Source organism: Pholis gunnellus (assembly GCF_910591455.1).
Source record: "Pholis gunnellus genome assembly, chromosome: 10".
Taxonomy (NCBI): Eukaryota; Metazoa; Chordata; class Actinopteri; order Perciformes; family Pholidae; genus Pholis; species Pholis gunnellus.
In genome coordinates, this window is record NC_136537.1 from 21,532,698 (window position 1) to 21,550,097 (window position 17,400).

General features: G+C 42.8%; 1 protein-coding gene across 7 annotated transcripts in view; it reads left to right on the plus strand.

Annotated features, from left to right (window-relative positions):
• The first annotated feature begins 612 nt into the window (after nucleotides 1–612).
• Nucleotides 613–17,400, plus strand: part of rapgef2b (Rap guanine nucleotide exchange factor 2b) — a 97,220-nt gene continuing 80,432 nt past the window's right edge. For all 7 annotated transcript variants that reach the window (XM_079167649.1, XM_079167653.1, XM_079167652.1 and 4 more), the window contains exon 1: nucleotides 613–750. In XM_079167649.1, the coding sequence (XP_079023775.1) occupies nucleotides 682–750 (69 nt within the window). In that variant the 5' untranslated portion in view covers nucleotides 613–681. The remainder of the gene's footprint in view (nucleotides 751–17,400) is intronic.

A 17,400-nucleotide genomic window follows, 5' to 3' on the forward strand; every position in this document is an offset into this window, starting at 1 on the left:
ATTTTGAAAACCTTTCAAGGAAGTGTAACCGTTAACTATGGCCGACTTTACTCCGCTGTGTCAGTCACCATGGTGGCATACAACAGAGCGCAGCGGCGGCGGACCTATCCCCACTTTTAGAGCCATGAAAATGTTGATATAATGCATGTTATCAGTGAGTGTATTCGGGTCTACCCCTCACGATGGACGCCAGGTTGCTGTTGACGGGATAACAGTTAGCGTACTTTGTTTTGTTTGTTTGCTGGATCCCGTAATGTAATATATTTCGCGTCGCTAGCAGAACGCTGAAGAGACAAGGAATGGCTTTGAAGAGCGTTGGCTTGAATAAAGGGACCTTTTTTTATTTTGCATTAAGAAAATAACTCTACAGAGAAGAGAGTCCGAGCCTGCGCTTTTAACAGAAGTTTTCCTCTCGGTGGGACTGGTGTTGGGCGACAGACACACAGCCGCCCCGAGGAGACTGCTCGGCTGTCTGGCTCCGGTCGTGGCCTCTGGCTCCCGGGCACTCCCAGCTTATCCGCTAGCATCGGACCACAGGCGACAAGAACACAGCGAGGGAGCAAAGGGAGAGAGGTGGTGGGGGGGACTTCTTTTGTTTGTATCCGTGGCGCTGGATATTTATAAACATTTTATTTAGGACAAGGAATTCAAGTATCCTGCAGACGGCGTCTTCCCAAAACAATGGCGTCTTACGTGGATAACAGCTTTCGGCAGGCTGTGATGATGAATCCGGCTGAAAGAACGCAACAGGTCAGAAGAATGTATATTTGTTGAATGTGTGTTTCCAGAGCGCTGATACCCGCCGGGTATTAGCCGTCCACTCGCTACATTACAACACGACATTGCAACATGCTCTACATTGTAACGTCCTGCAACAGAGTAGCAGTGTGTCTGTGCGCAACTGTTGCCATTGAGCTCCGGTGTTAACGTGTGGCTACGGCTACATCCCGCTAAGCCCTCTATCAGCAGAGATAATCAAGGCTACTTAACATAACAGGAGCTGTAAGTTAGCCTTGGTGGGAGTCTAACACCGAGGTACAGCAGCAGCAGTGTGTGTGTGTGTGTGCGCGCGTCCTGCTATTACACGTGATGCTCGGGCATTTTTGCAAGGCGCACTTGCATTTTGGGGGAAAAAACTAAAAGAAAACGTTTATAAATGGTAGAAAGATATGCACAGTCTGGCTAATCCCAACCGAGCTAATAGCCTATAGCTGTTGTAGGCTAAACAGACGTTTCCAATCAACATTTGGTTCAGTTTGTATTATGTTTGGTGATTTAGACACAATGTAAGTGTTACCTGGGCTTATCATTGTTATAGTTGTTTTGTCTCTGTTGGGATTTTATTTCTAATAATGTTTTGTGGTTAAAAAAATAAACAATGCTTTGTTATGACTTGTTGTTATAGCACAATATCACCTCAGTGTTGTCTGAACCAATATAGTTCCTCTGGGGTTGCATGTCTTGTGAAAATGCAAATCCTGTAGTTATTACTTGAGCCACATAAAGGCTCACACACAAACACACACACAGTTTGAGTTTGCATGGCTACTTATATATATATATGTATATATATATATGCGGTTAGAATTTGCAGATACATGCAATAAATCCTGGTTTGGCTCCGAAGATGGCATCATTTCATTTGGACCACTGCTTCCACTGCAAATGGATGCGGCTTCAGCCTCACACAATGGACAATCAATAGGCCACCACTTACACCAGTGGGCTACAGATAGTGGCACACCCGTCTGCCCGTCCATCTGACATCGGGGAAACGATTATTGTGTCATCGACGGCTTGTTAACTGTACGAGCCCACGGTCTTTACATGCTTCATGCGGGCTCCTAATGCAGTAATGTGTCCGAGTGACAGATGCCGTGATGGTTATGGAAACAAAGACGAGGATCATTTGGTGTTGGCATCAGTGGCAGCAATGCGCATCTAAAAGGGGACTAAGCATTAGGAGTTTATATTAAGGCTGAAACTTTCATCATTGAGAATTGCTTAATTGTTTTGTCCATGAAAAGATCCCTGGCAAAATTCCCTGGAGCCCAGTGGTGTCTTCAAACTGCTTAAATCTTAAATCTATTAGCTATCATATTTCGTGTAGCAAATTGTCATATTTGCTTGTGAAAAAACATGTCTTCAACGATAAACCTTTTGTCAAAACAATTTGCAAATCAATTCTCCGTCAATTGACTAAGTCATCAATCCACAATTGCTTGTATTTCCTGTCATGTTTTTGTTTTATTTCCCATATAACTGGTGAATCTGTCAGTGGGAAATAATCGCTGGTAGTGTTGATGATGCGGTCCTTTAATTAATAACTGGAAATAGCTTTTTAGTGTTCCTTATTGTTGATCTGCACGTGAGAATGTGATTCAAAGGCTGGCCGTCTATAACACCTGTGCTGCCTCATTCTTCTAACCCACCTGAAAGAATTAACATCAGCATGGCTCTCAGTGCTGCTTCTGACACGAACATGTGAGGAGAGGTTACTTTGACTGTGTGAGCTGGAATATAGTCTGATTTAAAAGATACGAAGGCTTTGACAATGTGTGATTGAGTAAAAAAATAAATCTGTGGTCCTTCAACCCTCTGCTATGAACCCATGCTGTGTCCGTATGCAAACATTTCATTCAGGAAGTCTTTTGATGAAACGCGAACGGAGAGGCGAGCTAGGACAGTTTGAACAATGACTAAATGATGACGCTTGAAAACGGTTCAGTCAGAAGCAAAAGTGTGATATGCTAACAGGATTTAGAAGTCTTTAGAAACACCGCATCCGTGTCGTTCTGCAGTGGCGTCGCAGAGAAGTCCACTCCTTTTTCTTTTCTCTGTGGTTGTTCATCAGAAAAGCCAAAGACGTAATAACTCCAAAGTCTCTTCTGACATTAATCTTCGTGGTATTGAGTCGTTCTATAGCGGCACCTTCCCCGGCGGTTCTTTTCAAGTGTCTGGCGTCGGTTGGCGGCTGACACGGTTTATCCTAATGGCGCTGGCAGGGCCTCTCTGTCAGGATTAGCCAACGGTTATCGGGATCTGTCTTTATCGCTCAGGGCCGACCACGGCGGGATTTGACCCCTCTGCCTCGCCCTGTTTGTCACATGGCAGGTGAAATAACCGGCCGCTTGACAGCGAGTGTTCACACTGGTTTTGTCAGTTTCCTTTGCGTGCCTTTGGACTGTTAGTGGAAGTGTCTGGAAATTTTGTCAGTGAGCAAAAGGAAGCAGTCTGATAATCGAGAAGGAAGAGGAAAGAGAGCACTGCTGCACAGTTTTGCAGTTCTGATATGAATTATGATCACATGACATGACTAATTGATCTCTAATTTCTATCCAAAATTCATTTATTGACCATAAGGATTTTTACATTACTTTGAATAAAACGGTATTTTTTTTTAAACCTGCAGTTTGGCTCTCAATAGCACCATGTTGAGAGTTACTAGATGGACATTCTGGATGTTTTGTAAGGTTTAACATGAGACCCTCCAGTTATGTGATGCCTTCTCCAACTATTAGGCCAAACATTTCAACTATTACTCAATCAAGCCACACATTTTAGCAATAATCTTTGTGCTGTACAGATGATGTAGACTCAATCTAGTAAGGGTTATTTTTTTTTAATCTTAAAAGAGCTTCTCCACCACTGTCTTCCCTTAGGCCTGTGTTTTTAATCCCTGCACAGATGACTGAAGGAGACCAAACCAGGACAAGCACATGAGACACAGTGACAGCGAGCCGGCCTCAGCTAGTACGGGTCCATATTTAGATTCTTAGCTAAAAACTAATATTACAATTATCAAAGATATGGCAGTTGGTTTAGCAGGACACCACAGACTCCACCAGACATACAATGTCATCTACTCATCTAGTAAAAAAATACCAAACAGAACCGTTGCATATTTCACATCATTTTCAATTAAACAGGTTCAGTTTTGACTGTTAGTCAGACAAAACGAGCTGTTTTTAACGACTCTCTTTGGCCTCTGATAACTTGCGATGGGCATTGCTCATTGCTTTCCAAGAGTGCATGTTCATTATCAAAAGCAAAGTGCAGCCTTAGTGTGTGAGAGTGACATGTTTGTTTGTTAGGTCACTAGGTGGGAGTTGGACAATCTTTAGCGGTCCAAACTGTGCTCTGAACCCTGTTAAGTTCCTTCTTATGTCATTCCTGTGGACCATGAAGGCATTAAATTTAGCTGAACTGATTAGAGCAGTATATTTTAATGCAGCATTCATTTCTTTATCTCACCATTTGAAGCATTTGTCATGGAGGACTTAAGATTATGAAACCCAAGACTGCCCCACCTAATCAGGAAAAAGACGAGTGAAATCCGTCATCTTACAGGAACGAAAAACCTGCACACACTCTTGGCCCTCCGTGGTGCACAGATAGACTTCTGCTGTAGCTGGTCTGTTTAATGTGCAGCAAGTAGACTCTCCTCTTGTTTAGCCAGGTGGCAAAGCTAAAGGCCACAAAACAACCGTCCTCGGCTGCGGTGACCCTGCTTCACGATCGCATAGCTTGGAGGGACGAGCTGACTACTTTACATCGTTTCCACATATTCTGCTCCAGCACAGGAGATCAGACGCAGGCCTGCAGTGGCTGCACTGGAGGAAACGAGGGAGAAAACAAATGCATTTGGGGGGACTTGTAGTGAGCAAAACAAATCAGAATTTTCTAGGCCGTTAGCCGGTCATTACTCCGACTTGGATACAAAGAGCAATGAGTTTAATGGTCCAGCTAAGAAAACAAATAATCCTTTGTCTGCAGAACAACCGTGGCATCATGGAAAAGCACTTTGTACAAAAATAAAGGGATTAAGAATAACTGACCTAGTGAAGACACATTTGTTTATTAAATGACTTATTAAAGGAAAACAGTATTTACTTTAAAATGAAGGTGAAACTGGGCTATACATCAGTACACACCTGCCATTTATATTACAACAAAGACATCGTAGCATGTAAATGGCCCAGAGCTGCTTGGTTAATGCATTCAGCTCTATCATTTACAAAGTAAATGCTTGATCTCTGTGCACATATGAGAGTTTAATTCTGCAGTATTTTAAATATTAGAAAGTAGAACACCGGCCTTTTGACAATATTCATAAATCACATATTGTTCCAAATGTTGGCTGTAGATAAACAAATATTCTCCTGCAGGGATACTATTACACCATAAATACTATTGTAGCCAAACGTTACAGCCCTACCAAACTTAAAGTGTGCACCTATAAACCTGGAGAGGAAGTAGTTGTTGCAGGTTGTAAAATGTCTGATGAGCACAAAGCTGCCCGTCTCTCAGCATCCTGTCCCTTCATAAGAAGCAGGAAGAGGGAAAGCGTCAGGATGCTTTTCGACCGTAAGCCGGAACAATGGCCCGACAACAGAACGCCTTTCCGCCCCAAAGCTGTTTTTTTATTTTCTGAATCTGGGTGTTGTTTTGCTACTGCCTTCCTATTTTCGTCAGGGCGTCAGAAGCATTTATTTAAAAAAAAGAAACTTCGCTGGTCGCTGGCTCAAGAAGTAGAACAGACTTCTTTACCAGGTTTTCTGGATTCGTAGTATTGTCATTTTCCCAGGTGACTCAGGGTTTTCCAAACTCTAAAATAAAAAAAAACTCCCATCCATCCGATAAATTTAGGCGCTGCTCGCTGTGGCGTTTTTCTCGCGCTCTGCAGAATCCTGTGGAAGTAAAGTGATGTCACATGTTGAAAGTGGAGGCTGAGTGCAGGCTGATGTGGTTACACACACACACCGCGGTCACAGTGACGTATTCCTCCCAGTTTAAATACAGGGGCTGATTTCAGGAAGGGAAGAAAGAAACAAAAAGCACCAACGTACGAAACCCACACACAGAACCAGCAGGGCTTCTGATTGGCTCGTTTAAATCATGCTCTTAATTCCACATCAGCTTTTTAAAAAAAAAAAAAAGGATATTGTTATGGTAATAAAGCAAAGCATTGCCCACTGGTCTGTGGGCCATGAAAGCTATTGATATTGTATTAAAAGTATTGATTGGTCAGGGTTACGGCTGTACAGGGAGCTGCTGATGAAAAGGTTGAGTTGAATCATACACCTCTTTACTGCAGGAAGAGGGCATTTATGGTTGTTTTACTGTCTGACTGTACAGATAAATGACTGCTATGATGGCAGAATGAAAGCCACAAAACATTTGCATTCCAGAAACTGTTCCTTCCTGGAATACACCAGGATGTTTGTGCAGCCATTTGTGCCCGACTTTAACTCCCTAAAATCTAATAATGAAAAGACCGATCCAGTTCAGTTTGTGTTTTAAATGCACCGCTGAGATTGAATCAAGTCAAACGCACGGTGGCTTTCCACCCATGAAGCTTGATTTAACACTAGTGGAGCACAAAACCAAGACAAACCTCTTTATGTGTAAGGTTTGTGTATCCCCACATACTCCCTATCAATGCTGCTATTCTATACGAGGATTGTGTCGAGCACATTACTTTTCTCTTTTGTTGTTGTGTTTTGCCGCATTCTGCTTCAGGTGTGATTTGTTGATTTAGAATAGTTTCTTAACATGTGGCTGTCACGATGTTCCTGCTAGATTATTGTCTATATTTCCATGGCACTGGAGATCTGTAAAGCTGCAATCTGTGGCTGCATTGCATGCTGGTCCGTTGCGTCCACTGATAAATTCAGGAGCTGATGAATCTTCCAGGTATTTGATTGGCAAAATATTGAAACATGCCTCCCAGAATTTCTCAAAACCCAAGTTGACAGACTCAGATCGCTGGTTTTGTCCAAGCACCATTCTAAACTCCGAGGTATTGAGTTTAATATCACGCTAAAGAAACCAACAAATATTCCCATTTAAGAATCGGAGAAACCAGAGAAATAAATACCCAAAGAACTGTCACTAAACCGCCTTTTACAGCTGAAGTTTGGTATTGGATTACGCGCCTGTGGTAGAAGAAACTCAAGATATGTCACGTGAAATGTAAAAAATCCAAAGATTCATCCGACAGTGATTACAGTGAGTGCTTCCTCAGGAGGTGCATGTGGAAAAAAAGCGTTCATTTTGCAGAGTTTGCAAAAGTATCCATGATGTCCTCAAGCAGAATCATATCAGTGTTACTTTTCAAATAATAGAGGGTGAGAGGAAGTTCAAGTGAAACAGTTTTTTGAACATTTATCGCGGGACCCCATGCCGGTTTCTGAGGTGCTTATTCAGCAGTCTCACTCCAGATTATGTTATTCATACGCTGGTTGCTTTGACTTATTGGGTTGAACCTTTCTATTCCTAACAAAAGAAACAAAGGCTTTTGTTTTGACAGATTGCATGTATTGATGCACAGCAGACAATTAAACTTCCATTTAAAGTCTTAGTGGAGTATTTGATCGAAAACGTCACTGATGGTGTGCAGCCCAGGGGTCGGATGGCCCCCCCCCCCCCCAGCCCTTTTATCTTGTCCGATGGACCAGGATGTTGCCTTCAGGGTCACACGGTACATTTGTCGCAACCGAATCGCACACAATATAAGGTCAACGGCATGTTTCAGTTCCTTATGTTCGCATTCCTTTAGATATTTTTAAAGAAAAGAAAAACAAGGCTCCAGGAATTCCATCGGCCTTGGCAGCAGAAGGCAGCAGACCTCATGCTACCGAGCGACCACAGTCTTTACATAACTCAGCCCGAGACCCAGAGAATAAACCATTCCTGACGTGCAGTATTTACATGACTGCTATAGAATTACTACTTGCTGTGGCTATCATTAAGAGCTTCATTCCTCAATGAGATTTTGGAAATTCCAGCATTTGGAAAAAGTGACGCCTACATAGAAAAGACTGATGGCATAAGTGAAACATATTTAGGTACAAGTTGAGTAGTTTTCATATTCTTTTTTTAATCCGTTATGGTCGTAATGCGTTTATGTAAACAACTAGACTTCTTTGAGTGAATTTGCCTCTGAGCCCCGGTCCCACGCAGTACCGGCTCATCTCGGGAATAATCTGCAGTTTAATCCTCCCTCTTGGTGAACTGCTCAGACATGAAGTGGATCAGATGGAGAGCTGATTAATTTGTGTGATTAGAGTTCTCTAAATCCCAGAATACGGGTTCACCATGCAGCTAATGCTTGTTTACAGTGTTTGTAACAATGGCACTTAAAGATGGTTGCTGTTGCACCAACGGGGTCAAAATCAGGGCAATGTTTTGCTTATAAACAAAACTCTAATGCTATTGTTTTTTTGGAGATTTTAATTTGGAGATTAATGTATGAGTTGGGCTACGCATGCTTGCAGCTTTTTACATAATTTATTTTTCAATCCTTAATAATTGGGAGGATAGAGGGAGAACTTAATGCTTTAATGCTTGGGTTTTGCTTCGGTAGTGCAGCCGGTAAAGCAATGTTTAATCCAATTTAACGTGCGGCCCCTTTAATAACTATTACAAGCGTTATTTTTCATCGGGAAAACAAGTTCCAAGCATTAAAGCTCTATGTATGAGTCTCTTCATTACCGGCATGCCTCTGGTGGTTTGCTCACCTGCTTGGTTAAGCTTAAGTTAAAGCTTTCAAATATTCATCAGCGATTCTTCTTGCTGCACTCGTATCAGTCTCTCGATCCTTTTAGGTTATTAATGTACTTTCAGCGATTCACAAATCAGTTTACCATCGTAGCTCAGGCAGGTGTCTTGTGTTTCATTTCCCTTCTGCTTTTTTTTCTTTTACTATGTTACACCTAATTATCAATTATACATTTGGTAAGTGCCACACTTAAAGCCGTTCAGATTGAAGCAATGGCCGTAATCCACTTCCACCAGTCGATTGTGTGTCTGTATGCCTCCCAATGTAAACAAATCCACACTACAGAGTGGAGGAGGGCTGGTGAGTAAAGTTAAAGTATGTCACGATGGCGGATTAGAAGATTGTAGTTTTTGTAATAACTCTTTCAGTCAAAGACGTCTTTGACTTAATGGCTATTTTTACATTCTTTTGTGACTGTCGAGCTGTAATGTGGAGTCATAACACTGTTTTTCTGGATGTGCCTTTTGATCCTAAAGTGGCCGGTCATGCCTCATGCAAACTGTGCTTTATTAACAGCTGTGGTGGTGGTGGTGGTGGTAGGCAGGTGATTACTCGCCTCGTGAGCTAAAAGAGGTGATTCATTACAACGCTAGCATGAGCAGAAACAGATGTCAATGCTAATGGAGGTAGTTGTCAAAGAGTGAGATCTGCTGCAGCGACAGTCCTTGAGTTGTGCCGGTGAGAACATGCGGCATGTTGCTCAGCCTTAAAAAAAGAGAGCGAAAAGGGGGAAAATAGCTCCGCATAACATTGTTTTCCCCCCCATTTATAAATCAGTGATTAGGAATGCTGTTGTTCCACTTCCTACACGCAGTGGAGCAGATTGGTGTACAATATCTGTCTTGTTGGAACCTTATCTTGGTAATTGGTCCCCGGGGGTTTGTCTAACCTGCGGCTGGTCACGTTTCCAGCTCCGGCCCTCCGTCGCCCATCGGGGAAAATGTCCGTTTATTACCCACGGCCTACACGTAATCTGATTCTCACTGGAATGTTTGACAGTTTCTCCCCGCTTCCTGCTTTTTATGAAGAAGGGGGTAATTATCTTAGCATGCCTGAACTGAACCGCCGATTAAGGTCCAGACCGCTTGGGTGCCAGTCTGAGATTATCAGGGTGCTCTCTCCTACTCTTAAACCAGAGAGCTGCTCTGTGCCCAGATTTTCTCTTTTACCTCAGGGGAAAAGTTTATGGAAACACATTTATTGCTGTGATGCAACCTTCCCCTTTCAGCCCAGTTTACATTTATTTCACTCTGGTGACATTGTGGTATGCTCTTCTCACACCGTTCGAGCAGTAATTCTCCACTTCCATACTGTGATGTCAGTTGCAGCCCAGCATTATTTATTAAACGTTGTTGGTTCATCGGCACCTCAGACCTTGACCGGGCTAATTGACTCTTGCCTCGGTTGACCTCAACCAGCCCTCCACTGCCAGTTGTTCTCCCATATGGCCCTATATTTCCTTCACACTCAAACCCTTCCTGCTGAGAGCGAACCCTTTTCATTAATCATTCTCACCACGATTAGTATGCAGATCTCCTTATGTGTTATGTAGCCTGGGCGGAGAAAAGGCCAAATTATCAAAAATAGGCTTACCTAATGCCACATGAGAGGGTAATTAATGCGTGTGCAATCTTCTTAGAGCAGTATTTGCTTTTTTGTGATTGAGTAATGTGGTTAACTGTGTTATTGAGGAAAAAGCACCTCTCAACTGCTCAACACAGCAAAATGGGTAAAAATCAATCACGGTAACAAAGGAGCTCCTGCACCGTCAGTCCAAAAGACAGAATCCTGATGGTCCTGCAAGTTTATTTACTGTGAAACATCAGCCCCCGCGGGTGCATTTTCACCATTGCATCATACGTATAGTTATAATGCGATTCGGTGTCGAGAATGAATGGTTGTGCGGCGTCGATCGTCTCTGCTGATTAGTCAGACACTGCTGCACATGTGTGAAGTGAGAAGTCAAGATGATGAGACACGATTGGACGGAGAACAATGGCCGATGCCGGAAAGATATTTCTCCCACATGAAAGTAACATTTACATATTCAGTGTGGCGTGAGTGGAAATGAGTCCACTGTGACTGACTAGAGTTCCAAAATTCACACATTCTTGATATTATTGTTTGCAATAATTTATATTTCACGAAGAACACTAAGTAATGGGTAATAAGTTGGCTTTTCTACATACATACTTTTTAAATTAACATTAACAACTTTGAATTGGCTTCATGGGAGAGTCAAAATTTATTCGCTCCAAACCAGCTGATGGTAACGTGGCTAATTCACATTTCTTTTCTTGCAACATTTTTAAATTGTTGCAGCTTCAGTGACTCGAAAAGTGTTCAATAGTTGTGTTGTTCTTGGTATGAATTTGTAGTGAAAGTTAATAGTTTTGCAGCTCAATCATTTGTGGAATATCACCAGTGAGATTGACGGCATTGACAAATATGAAAGATGAATGTGATTGTTCAACACACATTTCAACGGTTACCATGTGAACTTTTCCATCGTGCCATATTCTAGAGGAGACTAAACTTTGCTCTGCTCGGCTACAGCTACATTTAGTTGGGCAACCCTGTGTTGCAGAATGACAATGAATGATCCTTGAAGCTTGAACCTAATGTTGTTTGACTAAGTCACATGAAGTATGTGACTCACACTGGGGGCAGTCTTCTCATGTGATGCCTTTGTTGCACTGTCCACCTGTGTAGGCCTGACTGCCTGCGGCTGTGTTATTATTGGGCTGTATGAAGACTGTATTTGATTATAATTGGAGGGAAAGATGCGGGCCGTTCATGCGTGCTTCCCTATAGGCTCGGCTGCTTTGAATCCGCCGGCAAGTGCGGTGCGGACCCAACACAATGACGCCCTGTTACAAGCAGCTCCTGCTTGTCAAAAACGCTTAAAATCACACCAATTATTTTGTCGCTGCACTGGGAATAGCTGTTTAAGCTAAATTGTACCCACTGCAGCTGTACTCATGCCAAGCAGACCTAAACAAAGACTTTTATTATTGCCCAATAACCCATGAGTTACAGTTAACATCTTCATTTTATAGAGCAGCGTATGAAAAAAGGTTCATAATTGCGAGAGAACGAACTATTTTTAAAGGGAAAGATACAGAATAATCACCGAATAAATTGATTCCATACAAGTTTTCTTGCTCTCATATGGGATTTTATTGGGAGAAAATTAACTTTTTACTGGCTACGCATAAGAGCCCTCTTTTCAGCTTTGTAATCATGTATTTATAAGGAAATAAACCATATCCATGCAACAATATGCAACAACACAAGACTGAAACGATAAATAGCAAATAGAAACTGCAATAAATCTAGCATTAAAATAACCAAGGTAAAAATAAACAAGATCATAAAAAAGTGAAATGAAATATTATGAAATGAAGAAACAGAGCCGTCTGCAGTGTCTTTCCTTTGACTAGCTGACTCTGACTAGCTTATGTAATGCCAAGGAAAGGGAAAACCCTAAAAGATCACAATGGTTCGCTATGTTTCTTTTGTAAAACATCCTCAGGATATCGGCTGAAATCCCCGTCCGTCTGGAGCGGAGGCCTATTTTAGTCTGCGTGAAGTGAAAGGCCTTGGGTGGGATCATAAGGCAACTTGTGTAAACAGGAAGCTTCCATTCAAGACTCGGCGAGCTGGGCGCACCACTGTGGTTCAGATACCCGACGCATAAAAAGAACCAGTTGTGCATCTCTCAGAATCTGCAGGCCTTCAGGATTACGATGCCTTGAACTCCTTTCAACAACGGACAATAATGGAAGGTTCCAATTTGTACTTTGAGTTATTATCTGTTACTTTCATGTACGGGCATAGCTGGCTATATGCTTAAGTGGCACTCACAGCACCGCTATCTCCTTGTAGTGGTTGTGACCTGAACTGGCAGCTCACCAGATACATCAACCAAAGTGGTTTTGTTTTTTCATCACTTGCTTTTGCAAACAACACTGTCCTTGTCTCCTTTTTGGATGGAAGGCCTACAGTGTGACAATCGCAGCCTTTGAGATAAAAAGGTGAGGAGTCACACCTAACACAGACCCCGCTCCATTGTGATGCCAAAACCATGAAAGAGCATAGATGACAATGTCGTCTAGACACCAACAAGCCGCTGGCTCGCTCCCAGCTCACAGGGAACACGCTGTTCATGTGCGGATCGTCCTGCAGCCCACCGACCCTTTTGGAAACAACACGAGACTGTTGGCACTGCCAAGGTTCCTTTTTTAAAACTAATTTAGGTATTTAGTGCGCCAGATTGCCAAACATTAAGCCAAATTTATAAAAGTAATACATTTATATTCAGGATCATTCATGCACATGCTTTCATGTGGCAAAGTTTGTCTCATATAGATTTAAGTTGATTGTTTTTGAGCCGCTGTCTCTCTTGTCTGTTAAATCTGGCTGTTTTTGTTTTGTAGCACTTAGCACTGCAGGTACTTATTGCATGTGTGCTGCAGTATCCATGTATTGACATGTTGGTAATCTTATCTAACGTTATCGGCAATGTTGGGTAACTTTCTATTATTTGGTTCGGCCCCTTCGCACACAAAAATGGGACGTCCATGTGTTTTGGTAAAAAAAATAAGAAGACAGCCAGAGTATCTCATCCACTATAAGGGGAAAAGCATAAAAAAGGCATCTGATTAAATGCATGATTACTTGAATGGTGAAATGTGTTCAGTCGAGATAACCTCTATTAACATTCTCAAAATGTCCTTTCCCTTATATGGGTTTCGCTTTAAAGTGATGGCTATTAAAATGGATCCTTTTGTGCTGCCACAACGACATCAACCTGACATGCTCCTGAACAACAGTACAGGACTTTTTACTTGAGATTTCAAACTCAAATGTCCCTCCGGTGATCAGTGATTTTTTTTTTTTGGGGCCTTGAGGCCCTAAAAGAGAAATCTTGTGTGAAAGCAGCTCTCGTATTGAAAGAGTTTCTCCGGTTGTTCCCTAGCAACCAGCAGCCAGCGCAGCATTGCAATGCTGGAATTACTTCATGCAGAAGGCCACGAGAGAAAGCGGCACAAACTTTTAAAGATTATTGAATTCCATAAGTATTTCAATGAGATTAATGGCTGTACAGTCAGGGAAACGGACCAAACGGATGCAGTCCAAGTATTGAACCCAGACGGGGTCAGGAATCAGTGTTATTTTTCTCCCATTGTGGAACTCTGGGGGATTTTTAGTAACCCTCCTCCAGCCTTTGGCTTCTATTTGTGTCAAGTTAATTGGACAGAAGAAAGGGGGGGGGGCTGGAACCAAGCATTTTTTGGATTATTTAGGACACCAAGCAAGCCACTTTCCCCGGGAAGATTGCAGCACATCCCCTGTCCCGTTTTATCCACTCCTACCCGTTGCTTCTTGTTTTCACTTTGAGCTCTCATGAATTGATCTTTTACATGACGTTGCGTAACTTTGTGATGATTGCGCGGGCACCTCTTTGAGGCCTTTGTTTGAGCGAGATGGAGCGGGTTTCATTTGGCCGGACAGTTGGCTTTGTTCCCGGGTACGGACCTGCTACGATGAGGTTCAATGACAGAGCTGAGAGATCTCTTTGTGTCCAGTATTGGTCAGAGTCCACCGTTGAATACACTTTGAGCCATTGTTGTGGTAAAGGCTGTATGTTTGTGGACAAAAGTGACTGTGGTGGTTTTTACCCAAGATGATCTGATGATTAGTAGTCATTAAAAGAAAAATATTAAGATTTATATTGCCTTTTCCTCCAAAATATTACATTTACTACAGTGTAATGACAAGGAAGAGCAGCGACTTTTCACATTTGAGAAGACCAAAACATCAAATGTTTGGCATGTTGCCTAAAAAATGAATTGATAGTAAAAAAGTTGAATTTGATATAAATAATTGGCAATTGATGCAACTCTTCATACCACAGGAAAGCACACAAACTATTTTGACAGCAGGTTTTTTTTTTTTGTAGCTGCATCATTGCGTCGCTCTCTAAACTGAGATTCCGACACAGGATTTATTGTTATTCGCGGTGTCGACCTATCGTAGATGCAGTATGTGAGCTGAGGCGGTTTATCGCCGGGTACAGTGGTTGACTCTGAACAAGGCCGCGGTCAGGGCAGCGCTGTGGTCACTGACTGTGTCAAGAGGCTGTTTACGTGTACGGAGTCGGCTTCAGGGACAAATAATGGTCCTGATTTTGGTGTGAAATCGTGACTTGTGTTCCGCCCAGACGGAGGAAAGATAAGATGTCAAGAAAATAAACTCCAAAGACGAACTTTTAACCTCGGGACTTTCTCAAGGTAGATGCAACGATTTCAAACGTTAAGCGTTTAAAATATCTCTTATGATAACTGTGTGTCCAGTGACAATGGGTCACTCGCTGTGATGAACCTTCAGAGGATTATCACCCAAATCTGCAGCACTCCATAACTTAGCGTAGCTTTATAGCAAGTGTCAGCTGTCCAGGCCTCAACTTTACTGTTTTGATACACTCTCACAGCTGGTTTCGGAGAGAAAGCTCAACAAACCCTGCTTGAGCACCTAACAGGAGACAAACACAGTTACAGATGATAACATAGTGGAGCAATATCGGCTAAAGAGACATATTTTCCCAGAGGAGTTGGTGGATACCACAAACGGAGCTAAAAGAGCACGAATATTGGACAGAAACGCGGCTCCAAATGAACAATCTTTTTGTAAATGGCCAAAATCTGTTATAAAAAGTGGCACATACCTGCTCTGCTTCATGAAATAAGAGTGGCGGCTTAATACATGTTGGGAGGAACTGCTACATTTTCAGATCCAAACAGTCAAAAGAACAACGGCATGCTCAATCGAGACGGTTCGAGATTGGAGATCTTTAATGTATTCATGTGATGCGGTTGATGGCGTTGACTTCTTGCCCTGTGTGGCAGCACTCTGCTATTATGGGGTGTGACCGAGTCGGCAAATATCATTCAGTGTTAATTAGATCGCTGTGAGATCCTGTGTCAGTGTGGCTTGACTAATGCTATGTGGATAATATTAAAACGGCACCAGATGGATGCAGGAAACTTGACTTGTTTTGGACAACTTGACTTGTTTTCACCCTCGAGGATAACAGTGCAGCATCGTGTCCTTACACTGCACATTCTGAAGAAGAAATAAACTTGTCTTACCTTGAGCACTTTTTTGTAAATATGTCACACTATTATTAAGCAAAATAATAAAATGTTCTGCACTTGGGCTGCGAACAATGCAGCTCTTCCTTAATGCTGACCAGAAGCTCCTTCCTCATTCCCCTCATAAATTATTTCCGCTCTTACTGCGTAACTTAAAGCAACTCCTCCACTTCCTCACCTGAGAGGGCTGTTTGTCTTGTGCTGGTTTGCTATCATGCCACCATCAGAGTGAGATAGTGAGCTGCAGCCTAAGTTATCCTCCACACAGTCTTCACTGTGAGATATGTTTTGACATGCCACGATGATACTCAAGCTGATTCTTATATAACATGATCTTTATCTCTCCAAGAGGTTGCTGGAGGTTTGAATGCACCACTCTATTTACTGTTGGGCTAAAGACACACACACACACGCACGCACGCACGCACGCACGCACGCACGCACGCACGCACGCACGCACGCACGCACGCACGCACGCACGCACACACACACTTCCAAACCAACATCTGTGTTAGTTGCCTGCACTGATCAAAGCAGATGGGTTGAAGAGATCAGCTAACCCTTAGCATTCATTTTGATATGAGTTACTGCTGTGACAAATTTGTCAGCTTTCTTACAAACATTTTTTTTAAACACCCCTTTTGATTTTGCTGCATATTTATTTTAAAAGGCTTTTATTAAACTCACTATCTGCTGCTACTTGTGCAGTCTCGCATGCATCTAATTTGCATTCCTCAAGAGGCCGGGTGCATTTTAGTTCTTGAGGGTTTTTTCACTGGCAGGCGGCTCAAGTAGGTGCTGCTAAGCTCATTCACATGGCTCCCCGTGTCCCGTTCCAGCCAGCCACCGTGTCCACCAGCTGCCTGACCGCGGTGGGAAATAAACAGCGGCTCCCCGAGTGCTTTTTAAATTTTCCCAGCGACTGCAAAGTTGTTTTCGGCTCCACCGGCCACTTCAGCCACTCGCCGCCATTCAGGGGTGTAATCCTAACTCAATAAATTCCATCAACCTGGCGTAGGAGTGAAAGTGGAGGACGGCTGGATGTATGAGGCAAAGAAGAGTCCCATCTTCGTCTTAAACACTCCTGAACAGGTGGCGGTGGAAGTGCGATTGTTTGTGCGCCGCTTAATTCACCGTTATTTAGGAGAGAGGGCCGTGTGCGCTGCTAGCTTAGTTGAGTTAACGCCAAGGGTTTACTGTTAATTAGACGGCTAATTAGCTTTGCGTAGTATGTGCCAACTTCATTCAGGTGGCACATGGTTTTAACGGAGTGGCAAAACATGTCTTACTCTGTCTTTATCATATCAATATATAATTAAAAATTGCAGCGAGCAACATGATTTCAGGTTTGATGACACTAGTTGTATTCTGTCTGGATCCTTTTTATTTTGAACTCTTTCGAAGGATAAACTTCAGCCCCCCCCCCCCCCAAGGAATGAATGTCGTGTTTTATAAATGAGCCAGTGAAGGCCTTTGCTATCATGGCATGCTGTCTCTTTGTAAAACGGTCGCTCAGACCTCGACGGTCGCAGATAGCGGCGTAGCGGCGTAGCGGCTCGCTCGTCACCGTGTGACCTTGTTGTAGCCCACAAAGCCTCCACCTGCTCTCTCACACGGGCTAATGGATAAAAATACCCGGCAGATCCCACACTCTCTGTCAATTGAGATTCAAGGACAGCT